This window comes from Nematolebias whitei, chromosome 13 (assembly GCF_014905685.2).
Source record: "Nematolebias whitei isolate Nwh7 chromosome 13, NemWhi1, whole genome shotgun sequence".
NCBI classification, from domain to species: domain Eukaryota; kingdom Metazoa; phylum Chordata; class Actinopteri; order Cyprinodontiformes; family Rivulidae; genus Nematolebias; species Nematolebias whitei.
The window spans coordinates 10,903,543-10,929,497 of record NC_056510.1 but is presented as its reverse complement, the minus strand read 5'-3'; the positions used below and the strand labels follow the sequence as shown (position 1 = coordinate 10,929,497).

The window sequence follows — 25,955 nt, the reverse complement described above, 5'->3', positions numbered from 1 at the left end:
ATGTGGCTTATAAGGTGGTGCGACGTGTACGGAAAAAAATACTGTATTTTTTTTTTTGTTTAGGAGAGCAACTACATAAATTATTATTTACAAAACTACAGTCATTCTGAAATAATTACTAATATTTGGTTATTTGTTCAGGAAAATTATTAACAGTGACAAGCAAACTAATTAGTAGAATCACTTATAGCTGGTATCTGAAGCCATTTGACCAAGCTGCAGTGCCAACATCAGGTTTGAGAAGAGTCCTTCCAAAATAGCTGGTCCACAGGGGTTCAAATGACAGTGGGTATGTGAGGTCGGCATCCATTTTTTCCCTCTTAACTCCCAGCTGAGCGTCTGTACTGGTCCATTAACCAACAAGTCCCGTTTTGTTGTTGTTGTTTTATATAGAAAATAGCAATATGATCACATGAAAACAGACCACTACAGTCAGTTAAACAGACTGTTGGTCAAAATAAATGATTATAATTTTATATATTTATTTTTAATTTGGCTGTAAATGAGAAAATCTGCATTGTTGCAGCAGCAAAGGAATACAAATGAATCCAGATTACAAAGTATATAGTGCACAATATGCATTGTTCAAGTAGTATAAGCACTGACTACAAGTATAATTGTATTTTAATCTGTGTAAATATTATAGATATGGTACTCAGAGGTGCAGTTTGTGAGCTGTAAGCTGTTACTGTACAGGGACAACATTCAATGTGTATTACTGTAGTACAGGTATGTTTCCGACTGTTTACTGAGGTTATTTCAGTCTATAGAGTTTAGATCATGAAGACGCCTGAAAGAAAACCAAAACTGTTCAGAACTGTCAGTGAAAACCAGAAGGTCTTTTGTTCATTTGCCCTGAAATAAACTGTAAACTTTTTTTTATAAAGTGACCGGTACTTTATAAAACTTGTTTACAGATAGATTAAAATAGTGTCTGTAAAACCAAATTGCACAGATCTGCTTGATTGTGAAAAAAAATAACTGTTGAAAATTTTAACAAATTGAAATAAATGGTATATTTAGAAAAGCACTTGTTGCAACTCTTTACTTCAGAGTTTAGTCCACAAACATGAAGTAAATGACATTAAATTAAAACATTCACAGTGTATTAATCATTTTCTTAATAAATAAATAGTTCAAAATGGGGATGAGATAGCATTTTTTTTGTAAACATTTTATTGCAGTGTTTTATTGGGTTTTGGCTCAGAATGATTTAAGTTTGTGTTAGATTTACTGAAATTAAACATTTTTACAATACTACATAACATTAAACTACTGTTTATCATAATACATTTTTCTACAGCTCCTATTTATTTTTTCATAACTTGCATTGGCTGTATAAATTACTTTGATTCTTTGCCAAGCCTTTTAATTTGACACATTTATTCCAACACTAATAAATTATGAAGCACGCACACACATAAGCCAAGATACTGGTTATGAAATACTCCTTGAACCTGTGGAATGTTTTATATGGAGATGCCATTTTTGGTATACAGGTACAGTTACTGTATGTAAGGATGCATGATGGTCCACCATCTGCTCTTGATTTTTGAGCGTGTGTGTTCAGTTGGTTACAGTATATCAGGAATAAATAAGGCTGTTGTCATTTATTTATTGTAGTTCAGCTGAGAGTATTGCTATATGAACGCCACATAAGATGGTGCTACCGATGCTCTCATTCTGCAGACTGAAAAAAAAAAGTATTTGAGGCAGAAATGCTGATCAAATTACTTACACACTAAACAGTGTGCAACTCAATTTCCTGCTACAATTTTTGTTTTATGGTTCTGTTTGCGGGCAGCACGGTGGCGCAACTGGTAGAGCTGCTGCCTCTCAGTGAGCAGGTCCTTGGTTCAAACCCCAGTCCAGGGGCCTTTCTGGGTGGAGTTTGCATGTTCTCTCCGTGCATGCGTGGGTTTTCTCCGGGTACTCCGGTTTCCTCCCACAGACCAAAAACATGCATGTTAGGCTGATTGGTAACTCTAAATTGTCCCTAGGTGTGAGTGAGAGAGTGAATGGTTGTTTGTCTCGTTTGTCTCTATGTGTCCCTGTGATGGACTTGCGACCCGTCCAGGGTGTACCCCGCCCCTCGCACAGTGATTGCTGGACATGGGCACCAGCGACCCCCGTGACCCAAAATGGAACAAACGGGTAAAGAAAATGGATGGATGGATGGATGGATGGTTCTGTTTGCATTGAAAACTGAAGTGGTTTTATCAGTTAAAATCTTCTGTTCAATAATTCCATTACCAATCTAGTTGTTTCAAATTTACTAATCCCAGTCCCTACAGTTGACAGGATTTAAAGTTATTTATTATTCAGAAAAACACTTTTTGCTCCATGTAAGAATACTCCAGACTAGTACCAACATGTAACAGAAAGAGGTTACCTTCTAAATTCAAAATGACTGGTCAGCAAATGACAAGAGTGAGAGCAGACTAGGACCTAGAGATTTGGAGGAGTTTGAACTGTCCTGTGAATTCGGCTAACCCATGTCCCATGTATTTTAGCAGCCGTCACTTACCATTTGCTATGAAAGGTCAGGCAAATACGTCTACAATTAAAGGAGTTGTAGGTGAATTGCCAGTGAAGTAGCAAGAAATGAAATAGTTACAGAAAGCAAGCCATCATTGCCTCCCTGGTCTGAAAACAGATTAAATATATTCTCCAACAGGCTGCCATTTGGCATCAGTTCTGGGCATTTCCATTGCGTGAGATGAAGATAATGTTTTTCAAGTTGACAACAAGCTATTATGTCGGAAGAAAAACACTGGCGAAAAGAAGCATCAGAAGATTGTAGAGGGTAAACATTTTCCCTAAGGCACTAAAATCTCTGATTGTTTGCTTGTAAGCGTGAAAATGCACATAAACTTGTTTGATTTTCAAGAGCAAAGAGGAAAAAAAAGGAAATGTGAACATAGGGATGGTGCCGGTTCTTACCGAACCCTGCAGTTTTCCTGTTTGTAGTTTAGTAATGTTTTGAAGTGTTCTGTGAGACTCTACCCTTTATTGTAGTCGCCCAGTGGTGCCGTGCAAAATTTACTGAATTAAACCAAGATAATAAAACCTTTTTTTTCTTGACGTTAAAGGATAAACCTTTTGAGATAAACTCAACTGATTTTTGAAAAGGTCATAGCTTAGAAGTCTCATGCACTGACTCACAAAGAATACATAATTATCTTGTAAGCATTTTAGTTCAGCACTTGCTACAAGTACAATTGTGTCCTGTTTTACTGCTCTGCAAGTGTTTCCATAGAAAACCTTCCATTAGCCTTTTATAGATGGGTTGTTTGCTGCGGTTTGAACTGCCTGGCCTGCCAAGGGCAAACCTTTCCATCTCCCTCCCTTTTAAAGGAGATAATGATTCTCTTTTACTTGGAATAGGATTGTATTTTCTATCTTTCTCATCCTCTGATCTTCACTCACCTTTACCTTTCCAGCCGCCCGCCCCACCTTCCCCCGTCAGTCGTCCACCGTTGGCACTCCTTCCACAGTGATGCCGCTCTATCGCTCCGTCACAGCGCAGGCGAGGGATGAGAGACAAATCAAAACCGCCTTATTTCCCCCCCTCGGCCTCTCTCACCATGCCAGATTGAATTTGAGGCTTTTCATCTTCTTTCTCATCTTTCTCCTTCCCCTGCCTCCCTTGGCGTCCACTCAGAATTACCTGGAACCACAACAGCTTGATGACGTTTTCTCTTTTATTCAAGCGGAGGGAGATATTTGGCTTTTATTTTTTTGACTTGCTTTAAGTTCTCTACTTCTGTTATTTGGGTTCAAAAGTGGTCAAATCTTAGATCATGTCCCGCTTCTCAATGTTTCCACATGTGCGCAAATACCCAAATTAGTTCTGGCTGCTTCAGGGCCCAGAAATCAACACCGCAAAGTCTTCTTCTTTTGGCTTTCCCCTCTTCAGGGGTCGCCAGAGCAAGTTATCCTCCTCCATCTCACTCTGTCCTCACTCCAACTACCTCCATATCCCCTCTAACTGCATCCATATGTCTCATCTTTGTCTTTTTCATGGCAGCTGCATTTCTAACATTCATCTACCAGTATACCCACTGTCCCTCCTCTGGACATGTCCAAACCATCTCAGTCTGGTCTCTCTAACTTTATCTCCCAGTTGTTCAACCTGTGCTGTACCTCTGATGATCTCATTCCTAATCTTATCCATCCTTGTCACTCCTAAGAAGAACCTCAACATCTTCATTTCTGCCACTTCCAGTTCTTTCTCCAGTCTTTTGTCAATGCCACTGGTCTGTTGACCGCTGGTCAACACCTCAAAGTAAGCATCCCTTTTTAAATTATTTTAGACATTCACATTGACTAAGATCTCGCTACATAATGTTTGTTTGAGCATTTAGGTTTGATGGAACAGCTGAAATTTGATACCACTCAGTGTGAACAATTTTGTAAAAGGAGCATTAATGCTTCTTTACATTCTTTCGTTATGGGTTAGGCCTTGTCTACATTGAAACACAACTTTTTCAAAGCAATCCTTAGATTTGTTCTTTCTAAAAACATTTCTGTAAATAATCTTTTTTTTCCATCCCCCCACCCAAATAACCCAAAACTCTGAAGTAACCATGTCAGGTAATGAAAAGGACATTGCTTTTGTATGGAAAAAATAAAAAAAATTACTCATGTTTTTATACTATGTTAAACTTTTGTAAATCTACAGGTACTAGCAAGAAAAAAAAACCCCACCAAATCATGTTTAAATTGAGTCTGTTAAACTGTGCGTGAAGATGTGAGACGGTTTGCAGCAGATAAGAGTGGGGAGGAAGTTCTCCTTGGGAGCTGGTGGATATTCTTGTTGATTTTCAGAGGCTTCACTCATTTTGCAGTAAAAGTGATCTTGCAATTCTTGTAATATTATAATACATCTTTGTCAAAACTTCAACCCTGTGTAATTATTATAAGTGATTTATTCTATCACTTTTTAAAAGGTTGAATGTTGTCTAAAAAATGTGAGGGTGGAGTTTTAAGATTTTTTTCCACACTTGTATTTACGGTATTTCATTTTAGTTTTGGGGCTCCTAAAACTCAAATTTTGCATGAATGCAAGACTGAAAGGTTGAAAAAATAATTGTGCAAAAAGTTTCCCAATGTAAACAGCACCTTGTGTAATGGGGTGACAAAACATATTTTCATATTTTATTCAAACTAACCAACCAAATGGATTAAATTATGTATTTCATATTTTAAACTAAACTTGTTTGTTGATGGTTTTATAATGCAATTTGAGCCTATTGTACAATATGTTTATATTACTTGTTCTAAAAGTCATTCCAGTTTGACACTAGATCAGCCTTGTTTAGTATCTGTTCATACCAACAAACATCTTTCAGACAGCTCTAATTTGTCCTAATAATCACGTTTCAATATTGATGTGTTTTCAGAATCGCAAAAACTTTCACATTTTGTTAATTATAAGACTTATACATGAATTTTCACACATGCAAGAAGTTATAAGTGACAGAATAGTGATTTTTATTTGCTTTTAGAAGTTCATAGTCCTTCACACCCCAGTTTACTGATCAAGGCTCACATCCCACACACTTCAACTCTTCCATGAAACTTGTGCCATTGATTGCCCCTGATTTCAGAATTATTCACCGATTTATAACCGAGTCAGACTAATGTGAAAATCAAAACTGACAGACACGTTTGCATTGAATTGAATGCTGATTAGGCCACACGGCCTACTCTGAGCATTTCAGAGAAATAATAATAATAAAATAGCAATATATGAATGAAACCACAGACGTGTTTTACATTTGGTTTTATGCTCAAATGGGAGCTCTAATGCGTCTGTATTTCAGTCTCTGGGAACAAAAAATTGTATTGCATCACTTGAAGCACAAGTAACGGGTCTGGAGTGTCGATTTCTGTTCTGCATGAGTGTGTCGAGACATGGGGCACCTGGCTCCTGCTACCTGAGAAAAATGACTCTCATCTTCCATTCTGTTGGACTTTCACCCACCCGTACTCCCTTCACCCCACCTTTTCATTTTCAATTATGCGTTGGAATATGAATCGTTAATAGGGTGATAATTGTGCTAGCATATTTGCTGTCACCCACCATTAGCCCAGATTAATTAGCCCATTTAGTTTAGCTTAAGACAGTGTCTGGCTGAGGAATGGGGGCACTGATGGAAGGCAGATAGAAAGTAGAATCAGCACAATCTGTTCTGTATTACTGTGCCATCTTGTTTCTGCTTTCCCTCTCTCACTTTGTTTTTTCTCTCTCTTTGCTGCTTTTACTTTCTTTTTAGTAGTCTGTCAATCTGAGCACATCTGCACTGTTTTTGCCAACATTTTGTTTCTATATGACACTTTTCAGGAGTTACTTTTGCAGCTGAGTCATGCAGTTAAAACTCCTGTAAAAATCTACACTTTGCAGTTTCCAAATGACTTAACTTTCTGGTGATATATTTTCTTGACAACATTGAAATAAATATACATTAACTGTCTCAAATGATGTATAAAAATCCACTCCAGTGTCATTGTGCGTTGATGATAGTAGGGTAGCACACAGGTTAGCGTGCCAGAGGGCAGAGTTTTGCGTTTCTGCACAGAACTCCACTACAACGGCACAGGACGAAATTATTTGTGGTTTTTAAACCAATACACTGAACACAACTAAAGTAGCAATAAGCTCGATCACCAACATGTAGGAAAGTGTTCATAGTTGTCCAGAATCTTTAGGAACCTCATGTTTCAATTTGATTACTACTGTATTTTCGGACTATAAGGCGCACCAGATTATAAGGTGCAATATCAATGAACTGGGCTGTTTTCATACATAAGGCGCATTAAGCGAAACAAAACGGTCAGATAGGTCAAATTTATATATATTTATATATATATATATATATATATATATATATATATATATATATATACATACACCGTAGTCCCTCGTTTATCGCGGTGGGAGCCGTACCCTGAAGACCCGCGATAAGTGAAAAACCGTGAAGCAGGAATAGTAGTACAAGTAGTAATTAGTAGTTTATGTTTTTATTTATATAGATATATATATAAAAAGATGTTTTAAACCCTTCCCACACTCTTGCAATATTCTAAACAATGTTTCTAAACTCTAAACGCTCTAAAAGAGCACAGAATGTCATGATTTCAGCTCCCTGCCTCCTCTGTTTTGCCACCTGCAAGCACTCTTGGCCACGCCCACTTCTCCACTCTGTACGGACCATATAACGGTCAGCTGCAGCAGGAACTTTATCCTGCAGTATGGGCTGCACAAACGTGCAGGAACAGCTTGTTCTGCAGCTGTGCAGCAGGTGCTAAATAATTTGAAATCATTTATTTTAAATAAAAATTCCATGCCAATCGTTTGGCTCATCCATCAATCAGCCAATTGTGTGTCATGTCCCATCTTATTTGGAAAAACCGCGATAGAGCGAGTCCACGTTAAACGAACCGCAAAGTCGCAAGGGACTACTGTACATGTATTAGAAACTTTTTTGTGTGATTCTGTGCATTTCAATCAGTTTGAACATATCGGCAAACTAAAAATTGTTTGAAATCAAAGATTAAAAGTTCATACATCAAGATATGTCTGGTCAAAGGTGCTTAACAGTTCAGATTACAGAAATTGATTTGATGTGATGCTTTAATAAAGCTTCACACCAATATTCAACTCATTCAACCTTGGGTAAGTCACATGTGTGCAGCAGTGGAGCGACTTGGCCATGTCACTTGCTGTATGTCTCTCAGCAGGCGCTGGGAAATGAGGTCTAATCGCAGGGATATTAAAGTCACAATAGACTGCTCCTGCTATTAAGGCCTGTCAGCCCTGGCCCTTTCCCTCACCTTGATATCTCTCCGTCTCTGAATATTTATATGCTTACATCGGGACCTACTTACACACTGCGATGTGTGCATGTTTCTTTTTGTGTGCGGGGCGGTGAGTCAAGCAAGAAATTCATCATCGCTGTAGCTACTCGGGCTTTTCGAATATGTTTATGTGCTTGTGTGTCACTCTGTCGGTCCTAACGCGGCCCGCCTTTCTGTCCTCCAATCCCCAGGTGCAGTGGGGGCGAAGCTGCTTTTGGGTCAAAACAAACCTATCATCATGGATCTTGATGAGGAGGAGAATATGAGTGAGTCCACACCGATTTGTCTTTTTACTGATTGGTCAACATATTTTAATGTCTGCCTGTACTTTCCCTCATCTCTATCTGCCTGCTTCTTTAATCTTCTGTCTTTTTCTGTTGTGTAATCAGTGTGAACAGATTTACCTCACCCGCATTTAATCAAACCAAAACATGCAGTTTTAGATTAAAATATAACATTTAAACATTATAGAATGTATGCAATATATAGAAAAACAGTTTTTTTTATCAATATACACCACAAAGGAGCTGATTATTTGCTCTCTTTTAACAAAAAGACACAAAATACATCCGGAAGCAAATATGTTGTATTAATTTGAGCAAAATATTTTAGAGTAGAACGAATCATTTCATCTGAGTTGCTCCAGGTCATATTGCACATATTCTCTCTACCTCCATTTCCCTCAGCTCCAGCTCGTTGAACTTTAATTAGAAGTTTTTGCTTGAACTCGGGAACAAGGTTTCCCTCGTACACCCACGACAAATCTGCAATCACGTTCAAAGTTAGCTGCCGTCGCAGCCATGCCCTAACTTTACAAAGGAAAAAGTTCTGATCGTAGTGTCATGCCTGGTGTTTTTGATTTGTAGAAAAGTATCTTATGTCAAACAGGCAATTACAAAATAGCTTCTGTTGACTTTTTATTTTGTTCTTTTTACTGCCAAATATATACATAAAATACATATTTGAAGTTGAAACTGTCCTATTTCACACAATCCTCCATCTTTAATAACAAGAGCACACTAGAGGCAAAACAAGACGGATATTGTTAGCACGTGGAAATCCAAACAGATCATGAAACTTTTTTTAATCAAATGAAACAACCTAAATTAAAACCACAACTAACAAGTTGTGCTATCAAATAAATGTCAATCAAGGGCTTTACTTTTAAACTTTCACATGCAGCTTTAAATCTATATCGGAATGTTTTTTAAGTAATAAATGTATTTTTTTTTTAAATGCTGATTACACAAATCCAAGCATGATGCTGACCACAGCCACGCCATAAGAAGCGCATGGGTCTTGCTCTGTGCATTTTGTCATCTTATTTAGTCCAAAATTCTTACATGTACATAGATATTTTCTAATAAACAAATCAGGGTGAATCTATTATAGATTTTGAAAAGTTGTGTTCAGTATATATATTTTTTGAATGAAGAAAGTGGACTCCAGTTTTTTCTCTGTACCATTTTCTTCACTTTTTTGCGCAGCATGCTATAGATGTCATTATTTACTCTTTTATTTGTTTGTTTGTATTTTTATTTTTTTGTGAATACAACTGTTAAGGAGAGAAATTGATATTTACTTAACATTTAATGCAAAACCTTAAATGCAAGGCATGCAAACCTTCCATGCAATTTACCTTTTGCACAGAGAAAAATGTGAGCCACAGTAGCATATGTTTTATATTTTCAACATTACACCTTTATTTTGAGTCAATGTCTGTGTAGTTCACACCAATATGATGGTTAAAGGCAACTATTTTACAGTTATGTTGCTCCCCTTTTTTACTTTATTTTGCAAAGCACAATACCAATATTTTACTGTAAATGCATGCAAACTATAACAAACTGCATGGTTTTAAGACATAAATTGAGAAAAAAAAAAAACATTTGTGATCCTTAAAAATAACAAAATTATTGTTGCCTCAAGACGTCAATGGCAATGTGCAGATGGTAACGGCATGTCAGTACATTTGATCAACACTGTGCTCTCTGACAAAGCTCTATGGGGAGGGAACTCAGAGGGGCAGGGTCTTATGAAAGGCACCATGTTTTGATTCAAGCTTTTTATTATTATTTTAAATATGGCAGTCATTAAAAAAAAAAAGTAACTGGAGTAAACTACATTTTATTCTCCACCGTGTCATCATCGAGCCTGTAGGATCCTGCAGTAGGTGGAGTCTTCTCCTTCTGCCTCTTTGATGTACTCTCCTGTTTGCCTGGTCCTCAGCTCCTCCCCCTGCACTACTCCCCCGCTCCCCTGCACTCCCTCAACCCGACCTACAACCCCACTCATGCACACTGCGGCCTCTCTTTCTCTTGAGTACCGCAAGGAGTAACCTATCAAGCCTTTGCTGAAGGATGTTATAAATGAAAATTTTTCCCAACATTCCATTCACTTTGCAAACTGGAATCAGTGATATGTGTTCCCCAAGTTCAGTTTATCCATTCATGACGGTTCTTGATTTTTTTAAATAATAGTTCAAGCTGTTGATGATTAGGTGAAAAAGGAACCACTTGTTGGATGTGTGTTTGTGTGTGTGTGTGTGTGTCAGGGCTAACATGTGCTTTCATTTGTTTTCATTAGTTTTAGGACTTGTAACTGTGGACAACATTGTTTCACTAAATATTTCAACACTTTTTTTTTAACCCAAACTTCACTTTTTCAATTACAATTGAATTTTAAATCTGTTGAGTTTTTTTATAGTTAGGTAATTTGAAATAGATGTGTTAGTATTCCTTCGTATTTTCAAATGTTATTGTGTTAATTTTTAAGTAAAATGATCTTGTTTTAATTAAGGAACACAAATCATTGGTTCAGTTCCAAAGTGTGATAAAGGAATCTATAAATTTTGCATTTACAAGATCCTGCAACGAAGGCGTTGTAAGTTACTCTTTCTGGACACCGCAGGTTCAAGCAGCACTGACGTTAAGGAAAACCGAAACCTGGGCAACGTGTCCTGCAAAGATGGGATGGGAGTCGCTGATCAGCTCCCCAATGGAAGTGGCCCTGGCAATCGAAAGCGCCCCTTAGAGGAGGGTAACAATGGCCAAGCCCATTCCAAGTTCAGAGCCAAGAAGCGCAAGAAAGCACCTGGGCCTGTGCTGCCCAAGAATGCTCTGATGCAGCTGAATGAAATCAAGCCAGGTCTACAGTACAAACTGCTGTCTCAGACAGGACCAGTCCATGCACCAGTTTTTGTTATGACAGTAGAGGTTAATGGTCAGGTGTTTGAGGGCATGGGCCCAACCAAGAAGAAGGCTAAACTGAATGCAGCTGAGAAAGCACTACGTTCCTTTGTCCAGTTCCCCAATGCCTCTGAGGCTCACCTGGCCATGGGCCGAACCCTAACGGTGAACACAGACTTTACATCTGACCAAGCCGACTTTCCAGACATGCTTTTCAATGGCTTTGAGACACCAGCTGTATCTGAAGAATCCTTCTATCTAGGTTCCAATGGTACAAATTCACTAGGGGAGTACCCATTGCCTACACCACCTGGCAGCAACCTTGCCCAGGCCCCGTTGCCCCCTCCATCTGCATTCAGCTCACCATCCTCTGGCAAAAACCCAGTCATGATCCTCAATGAGCTCAGACCAGGCCTCAAATACGAGTTTGTCTCAGAAAGCGGTGAGAGTCATGCCAAGAATTTTGTGATGTCAGTAACAGTGGATGCACAGACATTTGAAGGCTCAGGACGCAACAAGAAGCTGGCCAAAGCTCGGGCAGCACAAGCTGCACTATCTGCTCTGTTCAACATGCAACTTGACCAGACACCATCCCGGCAACCTATACCAAGAGAAGGGTTGCAGCTTCACCTACCCCAGGTAAGACATTTTTAATTTAAATATTCTTCTATTTTAGTGTTTGTGACCTTGAATATGTATCAGGATCACAACCTCACCTGCCAGCAAGTTATTATTTTGACCTTTACATTTGAAACCACTAATTGGTCAAATGAATGACATGACCAGAATCACTCTAATTAGAAAGCAGGAAACAAGTTTAAATAAAGGTTGTATTATTTCAATAACTAAGAATACCAAGCTGCAATTCTCCATGTGAATGAATGAACGTATTTGAAAAATGACTTTTCATGGTACTTGAAAGCAAGACTTTTCTATAACAGAATCTTTTTGAATGGCCAGTAACTCTAGAAATTATATAAGGATGCAAGCAATGACTTTGGATTTATAAGAGTTTAACAGAAAAAAAGTATTAATCATTCAGGTTTTTATATGTACAACACAAAGCAGTAACTTTGATGCCCGGTTAAGTTCATCTGCTTTGACTCACAGATAAAGCTGGTTGTCATCAGCATAAAAACGAAAATTTATGCAACATTCCCTAATGATTGCCTACAAATTCATGCATAGATGAAATAAAACTGGACTTGGCACAGAACACTGAGAAGCACCCTCAATGAATAGTAAACGTTGAAGATGCATTAACGCATACAATTTTAAATTAGTCAAATAGATGTGTCTTAAGCAAAGCAGTACTCTTGATCTTAATTATATTTTCATTTCTTTGTAATATTTTGTGGTGTCAAATGTATATCCAGATCTTGGTGTTCTTTTGTCTTTTTGATAAAACACAAAAGTTCTCAGATGTTTTGTCCATTGATGAATACAGTTGCCAGGAATGAATAGTTATTGATCTAATAACATTGTTGTTGTACGCTCTGATATAGATTGTTGCCAGAACCGTAAAGAAAAGCATTCCTTTGGAGGTGTTCATTAGATTAAAACAGGTTTATTCAAAACTGCTCCGCCTGTCAAACTGTACTGCTCCACAAGGTTATCTTTAAGACTTTATTCACATCAGGTTAGCAGAGACTAAAGGATGTTACATGACTTGTTAGAGATGACTGCCTGTGTGTGAAGAGAGATAACGCGGTCGGCAAAGCTAATCAGCTTGACACATTGTCAACAGTCCATCCCTAAATCATCTTCTCCGCTCTTTGCTCATTCTCTCCTCTTGTCATCCGATTCATTCAACAAGCAGCCCATTTCTAATTACTCTATTAATTTTTGTTACTTTATATTTAATTTCTGCAGCCTGTTTCCATATGGCGCACCACTTATGGGAAAATGGACATGCTGCTTTGGCACTTTAACTTAAATTTTGACAATGTATTTGCCGTTTGTTTTTGTTTTTTTCATACCAACCAAAATAACACCACAAAATTTACATTTTGATTTAAGAAACTTGGGCTTACACCAGAAAAAACAAGAGAGGTTTAAAACAAAAGTATTTTGTGCATTACAAGGACATTTTTTATATATATATAATTTGGTACTCCTAAAGAATAAAGATGAAAGTCCATAGCAATCAAATCTCAGATGATCTGGCTTTAAGTGGGTGTCTCTGAAGTAGCAGGGAGGTAATAGTAGACTGATTTCTTTAATTTGTGTTCATCCAGCCATCATCTCTTCTTGCGCTTGTCGTCATTTTCCATCCAATTAGCAGTGGTTAAAGAGCCAGTTTTGAGAGCTGGTTATTTAAGAACAAAATATGTGTAAAGTTCATTTGAAGTTCCCTAAGCTTATTTTATCTTTAGCTGTATTTGTAAACTTGGTGGGAAATCAGACGAGCACTTGGTTCCCATGTGGCACTCTGGCTTACTTGTTTGTTTTTCCTCTGATTTACTGTCAGAAGGGAGATCTTGCACTAGAACTGCCAAAATTCTAACAGCTTGGTTTTAAAGACCGTTATCTTTACTTCAGGGGGTCAACCCAGTTTCACTTGTTGCTGTTTCAACGCTTGTTTGATGCTAAATACGATCACTGTGACGGGTAGATAGTGCACTGGGTGAGGATAACATCAGACGTGTGTTAAAAGCTGACATATCTGAGGCAAGATTTAGTTTGTGTGGCTTTGTGCACGTGTTCTCCTGCACGCTTGTCTGTGTGTGCATGTTTCCAGGTTCTGGCTGATGCCGTCTCTCGCCTGGTGGTTGATAAGTTCAGTGAGCTGACAGACAACTTCACCTCCCCCCATGCCCGTCGAAAAGTCCTGGCAGGAGTCGTGATGACGACAGGTAACAATGGAGAAGGTGGTCCATGCATTTATATTTGCACTCTTTATGAAGTAAGCTTTAGATAGTTGTCAGGGAAAATAGAGACTCTGCAGATACACAACCTTTAAATCTTTAAATCAATACATCAGCTTTATTTTTATTAGACGTAATTTTAAACAAGTATGTGATCAGCCCATTTATTTATACCATTTTTATTTATACTTAGGGTAAAGACTAGGGATGCACGATATTGGATTTTTCACCGATATGCCAATATGTTAAATCTTATTTGGCTGATAACAGATACCAATACTGATATTTTTTTCTAGAGCTACTTACAGAGATTACATAGCTTTCTCTGTTGTGGAATTAAAATACTACATTATTCTGCATGGTCTTTGTCAGTTTGGCTGCTACCAAATGCAGATGCCAAAAAATGGACTGAAAATGATGCAACACTTCAACTTGGATTATGTTTAATGTTAAATTTATTCAGGACATTTACTCTCTCTAACACAATGTCAATGCTCAAACAGTACAAATGTGTAAATTTTCACAAATCTAAGCTCAACCTGTTCACATGTGACAAGTGAAAAGCACATAAGTTGTAGTGCATTAATAGATATACTCGACAGTTTCTTAAATTAAAAATAAACTTAAAACAGAAGCCTTTTATATCGGTGAGGTATTTTGATGGACTTGCCGATGTCCGATATTTAACTTTATCGCTAATATTGGGCGTTACCATGCCGATAATATCGTGCACCCCTAATAAAGACACTTTTTTTTGTGGTGTGGGGTTGGGGGCTGTTAACTGCTGTAACTTTTATTTTGAAGAAAAGCCTAACTAATTCTTAATTTTGACTATGGATTTTTTTTTTTTTAAGACAAACTCAACTTTAGTTGTCTATACAATTTTTTATGAGAGATCTTTGGCACTAACTGTAGTTTGTTCTGATTGGGTGATTGCTGTTTCTGTAGGGCGGGCTTTAGGTGGACTTGCCAGTCGTGTGATTTGGTTCTGTTATATACTCTGCTTCACAACAAAGTATTGAACGACAACAGATACAATATACCCTATATATGATCCTATGACCTCTTTGCTTTGACACATTGTCAACAAACTAAACCTTCAAAATCTGAGATTGTCAATTCGCCCACCCCTAGTTATGATTCTGACCCTTAATTTGGTCCTTTAAAATCTACTGCTCCACCCCTGACAGTAGAATGGTAAACCTTAACTGGTTTAAGCTCCAAACTTGGTTAAACTTAGTTAGAATATTTGCCTGGCCACAATTGTGCTTTTATTCCTTCAAATTTTATTACATAAAATGCATTTTGTCGCACATAATGGTGGCTTTACAGTCAGGTTTTTGTCAAAATACATTATTCTTCTCATCGAAATAGAACTTCAAAGTGACTGTTGGCACATTTAACTGGAACATTTTGTTACTCTCCATTCACTCACATCATCATCGGGAGGGAATTTTTTAATGGCAAAGATAAAACTCAAATGTGCTATTATGTTGTTCACCAGAGCAACAGTTAAGTAAACACATTCAGCCATTACCTGTAGAGTGCAGTGGAACGTTGAGCAGCTGAGGTGACAAATATTTCTCTTAAAAGCTGGTTTATGCCAAAAATTCACCTGAAGCAAAGACGGTTGTGAGGGTTTTTTTACATTCCGACTTAGTATAACATTTAGTCTTTTTATTTTTTCTAAAGAAAACCAAAATACCATCTTAGCTTTAAAATTGTGATTAGGCTGATGGAATCTCATTGAAGAACGGGGGACATGAGGTAAAACTTAGGAGATTTAAATTGAATGCAATACTGCAGCCTTAAGTAAGGTTGAGCCTCATCAGGTGGATGGCCGACAGCTGATGATAATTGACAGCCATCTTGGAGACGTAGCCGCAGCCAGTGGTACTCTTACAAGCCATTTGTGTCATTAATAGCCACTTTTACCAATTACATGACACAACGGCATGCCATACTACTCAAGCGCCAACTAACAGCTGAAAATGGTAGTGTTCAATATCTTCAGTCAAAATGAATGAGAATGGTCATATCTCAGCCAAAAATTGGTTTATAAATATGGGGGGAAATCCATAAATACGTCGTTTTGGCATATAAGTCGCAGGGCATGCAAATTATGCAAAAAAATGACTTATAGAGCAAAAAATACAGTACACAGACGTACAGAAGTATACACGCATGGAGCCCAGTCACGAGAATCTGCCACGGGCAGTGTGCAAGGCTTGTTTTTATATGCTTATCAGCTCTCCCAGCTCACAAACTGGTGTGGTTGAACCAGCTGCGCAGGCAGTATCAAATCAGCTCCTCACGCAGCTCTCTCTGAGAGAGAAAAGAACTCTCTGGTAACTCAAACACATGGTTCATGGGCAGTTAACAATCTCAGCCATAGTAGTTAAAAACATCCATAAACCTTGACCAAAATTCCCAAACATTTATACTAACGGATGAGCCAACAGTGGAAGAATGAGCTAGTTTCCTGCCGTTTACTTTAATATTTTCAGTCCTGTTTGAATGCTGATCACAGTGATCAGCAGGTACAACTTTCAGCTGAACTTTGGTGGTCAGTTTGCTTATTTTATGGATCGTTAGGGTTTCTTTTATCATATCCCTATCCCGTTCATAACTGTGTTTTATATTTGAATTGCCAGTTAGTTCCAACAGCCGCAGCCCAGTCAAACTGTCTTTGAGAACCAATTCCAGCACTGGACTCTCTTTTGTGGAAAAGCTCTATTTGTCGTGTTTGAGCTAGAGAAGAGTACAGTGATGTAAAGACATCTGATATTTACGGCGCCCAGTAGCCGCCTTGTTCAAAACGATCTCACATACTGGTTTTATGAGTGATTAGGGACCACAGGAATAAAGCAGTCTACTGAATCATCCCCTGTCTTTCCTTGGTGTCACTTTGCCTTCAGCACGGGGGCATCGTTAAGACAAGTGTGTATTTACCAGTGCTATGTCTTGTCATATTTGTACCTCCCAACAGGGACAGATGTGAAGGAAGCGCAGGTTATTTGCGTCTCCACGGGAACCAAATGCATCAACGGTGAGTACATGAGCGACCGCGGCCTGGCACTCAATGACTGCCACGCTGAGATAATCGCCCGACGCTCGCTCATCAGGTACCTCTACACCCAGCTGGAGTTCTTTCTCAGGTCAGTGGATGGTGACAGATCAGCTTTGTTAGATCAGTTTATTCTGTTTGTTGTGTGGGAAGTTAAAAAATGCTGCAAATGATCTTCGTTCCATTTTAATTCCGTTTGTGCCAAATCAAAGCTTCAATGATAAACTTTGTCAAAAACTAATCATTATTTTCTGTTTTATTACCAGTTTGTCTAATTGTACAATTGATTTGTTGTCATAGCGGCAACAAAGAGGACTACCAGAAGTCGATCTTTGTCGTGTGCGACAAGGGAGGCTACATGTTAAAGGATAACGTTCAGTTCCACCTCTACATCAGCACCTCGCCCTGCGGAGACGCCAGGATTTTCTCTCCACACGAAGCCGGAGTGGAAGGTACCGCTTCACGCCAGCCCTGGGTTTTTCTCCTCCGCTCCGCAGACATGTTTTTAATTTAGCTTCCTCTCTGCTCAGAACTCCGTTTCAGCTACTGTTTATTTTTATTTAATTAAATTTGGAGGTTTTCCTCATATGCTTGGTTTCATTTAATTAGATTTTTATTCCACTGTCCAAATACGCATTTCAGACACATTTAAACAAGGCACTAGTAATTAGAGTGTTTTTCATTCTCTGTTTTCCTCTATCAGTCTTTCCCCTAGCCAGCCCACCCGCTCTGTCCGTCTGATTAACCTCCCTCTTACTCTTGTCAGACTGCTTTCCATCGCACATGGCAGACTGAATAGAAAACAGCCACATTCAATTAGTCACTGAATAGATGGCGTCTGCTGGTGGAACATCAGAAAACTTTGATAACATAATGTGGGAGCTGTTTTTTGCTTTCTTCATTTGGAGTCACTGTCTCTGTCAGTAAACACTCCAATTTACCATTTAGTGCAATCTGTTTACCATCCACCATGTCCACAATGGAACAAAAGGCAGATTGTGTGTTAGAATAAGAGCTTCAAAAATAGATTCTGTGTTTCTGCAGCTGATCAAACTGATGTGCGAGTTGTGATTAATACTTTTTTCGCCGTTCCTCTAAGCTGTAGGGTTTGGATTTATTGCTTTGATTGACGGGAAGGAGATTTTATAAAACAGTGTTTAAAATGTTAAAAGCAGCACATTATTTTAAATGAACAAAAAGGATATTTTTTAACTCCTTGAAATGTGTAAAACTTAACAAAAAAAAAATAAACCTAGACACAGGAACTTAACATGAAAGTTGAAGTCTTCACAACATGTAGGCTGGCTGAGAAATGAGTTTAATTCCATATTTACAAAATGGAAAGGAAGATCCTCATGTCAATTCTTTATCATTTTGTTTTTTTGGAATATATTAAAAGTGAGATGACCAGAGCTCTTCTTCTCTTTCATGTCTTAACAGAGTTTAGCTACTCTGCAGATTGTCAGTCAGTTTATTATCTAAAATTTTTATTGTTATGTAAATATGTCTTTTTTTATATACCTGTTTGCTGAAATAAGTAACGACTTTGCTGAACCATTTAAAACAAGCCATAAATAATTATTTATTTTTTTTGGTGCTGCAGGAGTAATTTAAAAAAAAATAAAAAAAGCCTTATCAGTTTTGTTTGTGAGACACCTGCAGAGAGCCAAAATATCTTAAAAACTTCTGCCTTTCTGCACCCGCTTTCTACCATTTCTCTTATTTTTTCTGACATAAATATTGACAGTTCTGAAATTTATTTCCAATTTTACATTAAGCAACATAATTATAAAAACAATCTGTTGTTAATTAACTTTTATTTTTGTTGGGACAATCCACTTCATTTCAGAATCCTACTTGTTGTTTTTAGCCTTTTGTCACTCCTTTCACAACTTGTGAATATTTAGATTGAGTTAAAATTATAATTGGATTCTGTTTTTTATTTTCTTTTAATTGCACCTCATTTTATAAGAAATGTAATTTAAAGTTGTATTTTCATTCTGACTGGGAAACAAATTGCACATTAGGATGTCACCAAGTTACTTGAATCAGTCACACATATTTGCACGATAAAGGCGAGTTAGTCGCTTCTTCTTTAAACGTGGATCCTTGTGTGACGTCTCGCTCAGATCAGGGAGACAGACATCCGAACCGCAAAGCAAGAGGTCAGCTGAGGACCAAAATTGAGTCAGGAGAGGGCACCATCCCCGTGAGGTCCAGCAACACCATCCAGACCTGGGACGGGGTTCTTCAAGGAGAGAGGCTGCTCACCATGTCCTGCAGTGACAAGATTGCAAGGTAATGGGTTTAATGGGCCGCACAGTTTGAGCTGTTTCTGATTCAAATCATTATTAATTTTATTTAATTTTGTTTTGTATTCAACCTTCACCAGCTTCCACCAAAAGGATGGAGAACTAAATTTAAAAATTTACAAATTGTCAGATCAAATTACATAAAATATTTATTTTATGTTTAAAAAGACTTGTTTTATTGCAAGTCTTAAAAGTATGATTTAAATATAAAAGAAATGCAATGAACAAAAAAAGTTGGTATTTTATATTTTGTAAAATTAACAGTCCTCATTTTATACTTTACCATTTTTCTTGGACTGGCTGATTTTAAATTTACTTCAGGTGACATTATGGTTATTTGTTTCTGTACAGTACCCAGAGGTGACTTCTGTTGTGATTTGGGGCTATATAAATAAACTGAACTGAAATGAAAATAAAAGTCAATGCTCAATAATCCAGTTATACAATCCAACAATTTTCAGTCAGGTCATCTGGACAGTTGCTTTTTTGTTATTTATTTTTTCTCTGAAACGTTTCACTTTCCATCCGGAAGTCTTCATCAGTCAAGGAAACACACAGCACAAAATTGATTCTTCCCCCAAACAGCTTACTCCAAAGTGGAACAAACCAGTTACGTTGGTTCTAAGATGGTGTCTCTGGCACGTCCCCTTCTCCGTATCAATTTAGTGTTGTGTGTTTCCTTGACTGATGAAGCCTTCCAGATGGAAGGTGAAATGTTTCAGCAACAACAACAAAAAAAAGAAACAGTCCAGATGACCTGACTGAAAATTGTTGGATTGTATACCTGGATTATTGAGCATGGACTTTTTTGGTTTTGAACCAGTTTGACATGACTGTGGACGAGGAAGAGGGCCAGCAACAGAGGAGGGGGCGTGCCAAAGACACCATCTTAGCACCAACATAACTGGTTTGTTCCACTTTGGAGTAAACTGTTTGGGAGAAGAATCAGTTTTGTGTTGTGTGTTTCCTTGACTGATGAAGCCTTCTGGATTGAAGGTGAAAGGTTTCAGCAAAAACCAAAAAGAAACTGTCCAGATGTCCTGACTGAAACTTGTTGAATTGAAATGAATTGTATTTAGTTAGTTGCAGTTCCCAGTTTTTGTCACTAGATGTCACTGTATCCAACACGCAGGACTTTTGCTTGGTAAATTATATTAGAAGTCCTATAATAGCCGTATAATAGTTTTTTTTTTCCCCTCAGGTTTCCTATTGACAACTGATTTTCATAATTCTTTATTAAAACTTTATTATTCTTTATTTCTTTGTTTAAGCTTAAATGAGATACTGGTATTTAAACACATTTTTACCGTACACAGGTTTGTTTTTTACTTTTATTTAAATATGTACCAGTCTTGACTGACTGACTGCTTTAAAAATAAATCTGACAACTTGTCCACCGCTCGCTGAGCTCTCATGACGGAAACGGGAGGGGAAAGACCTCTTCTGTTTCTCCGCTTCATGTTCGGATGTGACTTTAAAACGAGATCTCGGTATTTAAACGCATATTTACCGACACAGAAAAATGTCACACAGAACGAATTTTAAAACTTTTATTAAAACATATACCATACTTTGACTGCTTTTGCGTCTCCAATCCATCGACACGTTGACGCAGCTTACGGGCTGCAGCTGTTTCCTTCTCGACAGCCGATCACTTTTAACATGAAAGCTGGTTAAAATATTCTCCTTGCATTTTCCATTGTCGCTGCAAATCAACAGGTCTGTGCATGAAGTGCAAAATACTATAAACAACACGGGAACAATCTGAAGAAATTAATTCATGTCTATCTTGGGGGATGGTCCTCTAGAGTACCTCATTGGTCATTCAGGTTAGACTTCTGGTCACATGATGAAATAGTGGGTGGAGTTATGGTTGAGTATTTGAAACCATGAGCAAAAGGCCTTGTACATCTGATTACCTGAGGGCATTCTTTCTGTGTCACAAATGCTGGGAGCCATAAGCACACAGCTCTGGCAAAGGAAAATGTTAGTTAGCGGCAGGAAGCTACTGAGAGACAACAGGAAGTCTTTCAAAATAAAATGTAAAAATATAAATTATGAAAAAAAAAACATAAATAAGACATTCTTGCATATAAACCACGGGGTACAAAATGTGAGAAAAAAGTAGCGGCTTGTACACCGGAAATTAATGTATTTTCTTCTTTTTTTTCCCTTTTTATTAAAATGTTATTTCTAAAGTAAAGATCTCTTGAGAAACCCTCACCTTCACACCTCAGCATTAATTCATGTTTAGGTGCTGGTTTCATGTTTTATTTTCCTGTCACTATAATCCACAGCGTAGCGCCTCTATCATAGCTATCCATTACTTCATTTCAAGTCTGTGATTTTCTTGTGGTGAGTTTTCAAGGTGAATTGATGGATACATTGTCCCTGGAAACATTTCTCTCTGGCAGATCATTGCGTCTTTAGTCTCTGTCCGTGTTCAAGGCTGCGCTGTTCTTCCCTTGTGATGGATCGTAAAACTTCTACGTGACTGATGTAACTTGCTCTCTTTCTTCTGTGGCCAGAATAAATATCTGCCTGAGTGCGCAGTGATAAAATTTCACTAGTGCCAGTTTGAAAACTTGATTTTTATTGGCCTGAAATGAAGTTATCAACAATTCAAGCCCTATGTTTTAAGAGGAACTCCTAATAAGCTTTTTAATGATGCCAGACATCATACGAAGGGATTTCCCAGAGCTGCTGCAGCCAGCAGAGAAATAATGGGTTGTAAGACAAAGGATTATTTCTGAAGATGTACCTGTTGGAAAACTTTGACTTCAAGGCAGAGTAGAAAGACTAAATGCAATTTTAATAATCGGGCAATAAATATTCATTTAAACAGACAAATCACGCCAGAGACGTTGCGTACAATGCTTTTTCATAGCAGACAGAAAGAATTTAAACAAGCTTGAATATATCAAAAGTTCATGCTCAATAATCTAGGTAGAAAATTCAACAATGTTCAATCAGATCATCTGGGCGGTTTCTTCTTTAGTTAAGACGTTTCGTCCTTCATCCAAAGGACTTCATCAGTCCAAAGAGCCACAAACAAACTCAGTCCCCCACGCAGCACAGTCCCATAGAGGACCAACCAGTTTGCTGATGATAAGATGGTTTCTGGGGCCCGCCCGCTCCCCCATCAACTCCTCTGAGGCAGCCATAGCCAAAGTGGTTCAAAACATCAAAAGTAAAAAAAAAAAAAAAAAAAACGTCCAGATGACCTGACTGAACGTTGTTGGATTTTCTACCTGAATTATTGAGCATGAACTTTGATGTTTTGAACCACTTTGGCTATGGCTGCCTCAGAGGAGTCGACGGGGGAGAGGGCGGATTCTAGAAACCATTTTATCACCAGAAAACTGGTTGGTCCACTATGTGACTGTTCTGCTCATAGCTCCTCAAACTGATGAAGTCCTTTGGATGAAGGACAAAACATCTCAACAAAAAAGTAATCTTCCAGATGACGTAACTGAACTTTTTTGGAAGCTTGAATATAACTGACTTTTTTTTGCCTCTTAAAGTTTGATCTTTGCCCTTTGTGTTAGAGTTGCATTCGGACCTAAAAGATCCAACCTAGCCCGGACCTAACCCATCACTTCTTTTTCCGAGCCCAACCCGACCCTACCAATTAACTGTAATTAGAAGCCTGAACCCAAAGAAATAAATAAATTAATTAAGCTTTTACTGCTTTTGTAAGTAAATCAGTTTGACATTATAGTTTTAAAAATGTATTTCAAAGAAAGGAAGATATAAGATTCCTTGTTTATTAGCTTGTTATTAACATGCCACCAAATGATATTAATATACAAAATGAATAGGCTAAAAAAAAAAATCAAGATGAAGGTAATGTCTTTTTTTTTTACCTCTTTCAACCAGCCGGTCAGCGGACGCGCGCGGCTGATGATCCCATTGTCCATCTGAAGCTTAACTGGACTTTTTTTTATTTTTTTTTACCTCTTTCAACTGACTGATCGGACCTGAGCATGCACCTGACCTGACACACATCAGCAGGTTTCACTGTGCTGGCTTTGTAGAGTGAGTTCTCCCGTTTTTAGCTTTTGTTTAGTACTTTCCAGCTCCATTATGTCGCTTGTTGTGGGTCAATTGCAAATCCTCAGATGTGTGATAAGAGCAAAGGGTGGGCGGGGCCACATGCACAATTGTTGCGCAATGCACCAGCGCTACTCTCTCTTCACAGTCTGATTAACTTCTGCACTCTTTCTTTCTTTCTCATCCTCAGCATATAAACTTACTGCCTCCTCTACAAGTAAACACAATTGTATATTGTACATTCTTATTTAGTTTTCTTTGTGCTGTATGATTTGTAAAACCGCATCAAAAGCCAGAGACTGACCCGGCCCGCCCATCAAGCACATAATTTTGGTCCGACATGGCCCGAATTTCGGATCGGGTTGGGCTGGGGGCTCGGCCCAAAAATCGCAGCTCTTCTTTATGTTCCCCAAGGCTTCAGTATGAATGAACAGTTTGCTTCTGGTTATTTTCTGTGATTTGAATAAACTCATCAGAAACGGGCTCCTATTGGTTCCTGTTTTATGTCGTGTCTTCAAGATCTGATCAGTTGTGCTTTCAGGCTTTTTCTGAATTGCGGTAGTTTGTGTGTGTGTTCGGGTGTGTCTCTCTGTGTAAGTGTAAAGCCTTACATTAGATGGAGAAAAACATACAGCGAGGTTTGACAGGAACAAAATTGAATGCCTCTAAAAACATAACTCAAATGAGCGTGCTCGCCTGTTTGTGGGGGGGAAATGTGCGTCCTTCAGGAGGTATTCAGGTGGATTTGTGTCACCATGTTTTTGTGTTAAATGTGTGTGTGTGTTTCAGAATAATACAGAGCTGTTTGAGCTGAATTTGTGCTTTACTGCCCGCAGCTAAGAAGTTAAAGATTTCATTTTTCCTTCCCCCAGTTTCACGCTCACTTTCTCACACATACGGGATTGTGTTTGAAAACGGCAAGCCCTTCGTGTGACACATGCTGCTTCTTCTTTTTTGGGGGGGTGGGGGGGTGTCCTATTTAATTATTTTATTCTCTCTTTAAATTTGTTGGACTTAAAGAAGGAATCGAAGCATTTACGCTAGTCAGACTCTCATAGATGTTTTATCTGTTCATTTTCTTTATGACTAACTGAATAAACACCTGACATAAATTAATTTAATGGATTTACCTTTACCTGTTCTGGCAAAGCTTCAAACACCTTCTTCTTACTAGAGTCATACTGACTGCAAGTTTCTAGGTTCTGGTTTTTGTAAACTTGCCAATTTTAGCTTTGATTTAATCAGATTTTTGTCTAAATATAATTTAAATTGTTCAAAACACTTTAGATCTGGTTGAAGAAAAAACATTTACAATTAAAGCCTTAAATGACTGTGATATTTGGAGATATTTGATTATACCTTAACCCTCATAGAATCCAACAATGTTCAATCAAGTCATCTGGACGGTTTATTTATTTGCCGAGATGTTTCGTCCATCATCCAAAGGACTTCCTCAAAATGGATGAAATCCTTGGATGAAGGATGAAACGTCTCAGCAAAAAAAGAAATCATCCAGATGACCTGACTGAACATTGTTCGATTTTATACCTGGATTACTGAGCATGAACTTTGGTGTTTTGAACCACTTTGGCATGACTGTCGCAGAGGAGTTGACGAGGGAAAGGGCGGGCCCCAAAGGTCATCTTAGCACCAGCAAACTGGTTTGCTCCAGTATGGAGTATGCCCTTTGTGGGAATCAGTTTGGTTTAGTGGCTCCTCGGATTGAAGAAGTCCTTTGGATGAAGGACAAAACGTCTCAGCAACAAAAGAAACCATCCAGATGACCTGATTGAACATTGTTGGATTTTATACCTGGATTATTGAGCATGGACTTTGGTGTTTTGAACCTCTTTGGCATGACTGCCTCAGAGAATGTATTGGAAATGACTTATCTGCTGCCACACCAAATTTTAGCACAGTATTTGTAACTTTGATTGAGTTATAGCCATTTTTTGTTAGCTTAGGTTCCTTAGCTATAGTGGTCTTCTTGAATTGAGTTTACTCCAGTTGCAGATGTGCATCCAGTGAATACATTGAGTTTCAAAATAATCCTTCAACTGGTTTATGATATTTACTCATGGTGCATACAAATGAACACACACAGAGGTGGCCAACACCTGCCTTTGTTGTTTAATGCCCAATTATAATAATACAATTTTAACACGGGTTACAAAACCGTCTATTTTGTCATTATGACATCTATAAAGAGAATGCTTCCAGGTACTTGTAGAGAGGTGTTTGATCACAATATATGTTCTCTAAAGTACAGGTAGTTAGCGTTTACTGTATTTTCCGCGGCAAACATCACACCGCCCTATAAGTCGCATCAGTCCAAACATGTCTAATAAAGTGGCAAAATCCATAAATATGTCGCTTCGCCATATACGTCGTATCTATTATGCATCACTGTTGACGCGTCGCGTTTGTTACGCATCACTGCTGACATCCCAGAAATGTGTACCGGTGTTGTGCCAAAAATCGATTGGCTGCCAAATGGCTTCAGGATCCTGCACGGGAGGACTTTAACAAGAATTTAACCAGGTTAACATTTAAAAACAATTATTTGTTTGCTCAAAATTATAGCAAAGGTGTGTCTCAGTCTAAC

The 25,955-nt window shown here is 38.1% G+C and overlaps 1 protein-coding gene across 1 annotated transcript in view; it reads left to right on the top strand.

Moving 5' to 3' along the window:
* The window catches only part of adarb1b (adenosine deaminase RNA specific B1b), a 129,384-nt gene that overhangs the window by 94,613 nt on the left and 8,816 nt on the right, over positions 1–25,955 (top strand). Inside the window, exons 4-9 of the mRNA XM_037686858.1 lie at positions 8,055–8,129; positions 10,774–11,690; positions 13,792–13,906; positions 16,908–17,076; positions 17,286–17,437; positions 19,115–19,283. Coding sequence (XP_037542786.1) covers positions 8,102–8,129; positions 10,774–11,690; positions 13,792–13,906; positions 16,908–17,076; positions 17,286–17,437; positions 19,115–19,283 — 1,550 coding nt within the window. The 5' untranslated portion in view covers positions 8,055–8,101. The remainder of the gene's footprint in view (positions 1–8,054; positions 8,130–10,773; positions 11,691–13,791; positions 13,907–16,907; positions 17,077–17,285; positions 17,438–19,114; positions 19,284–25,955) is intronic.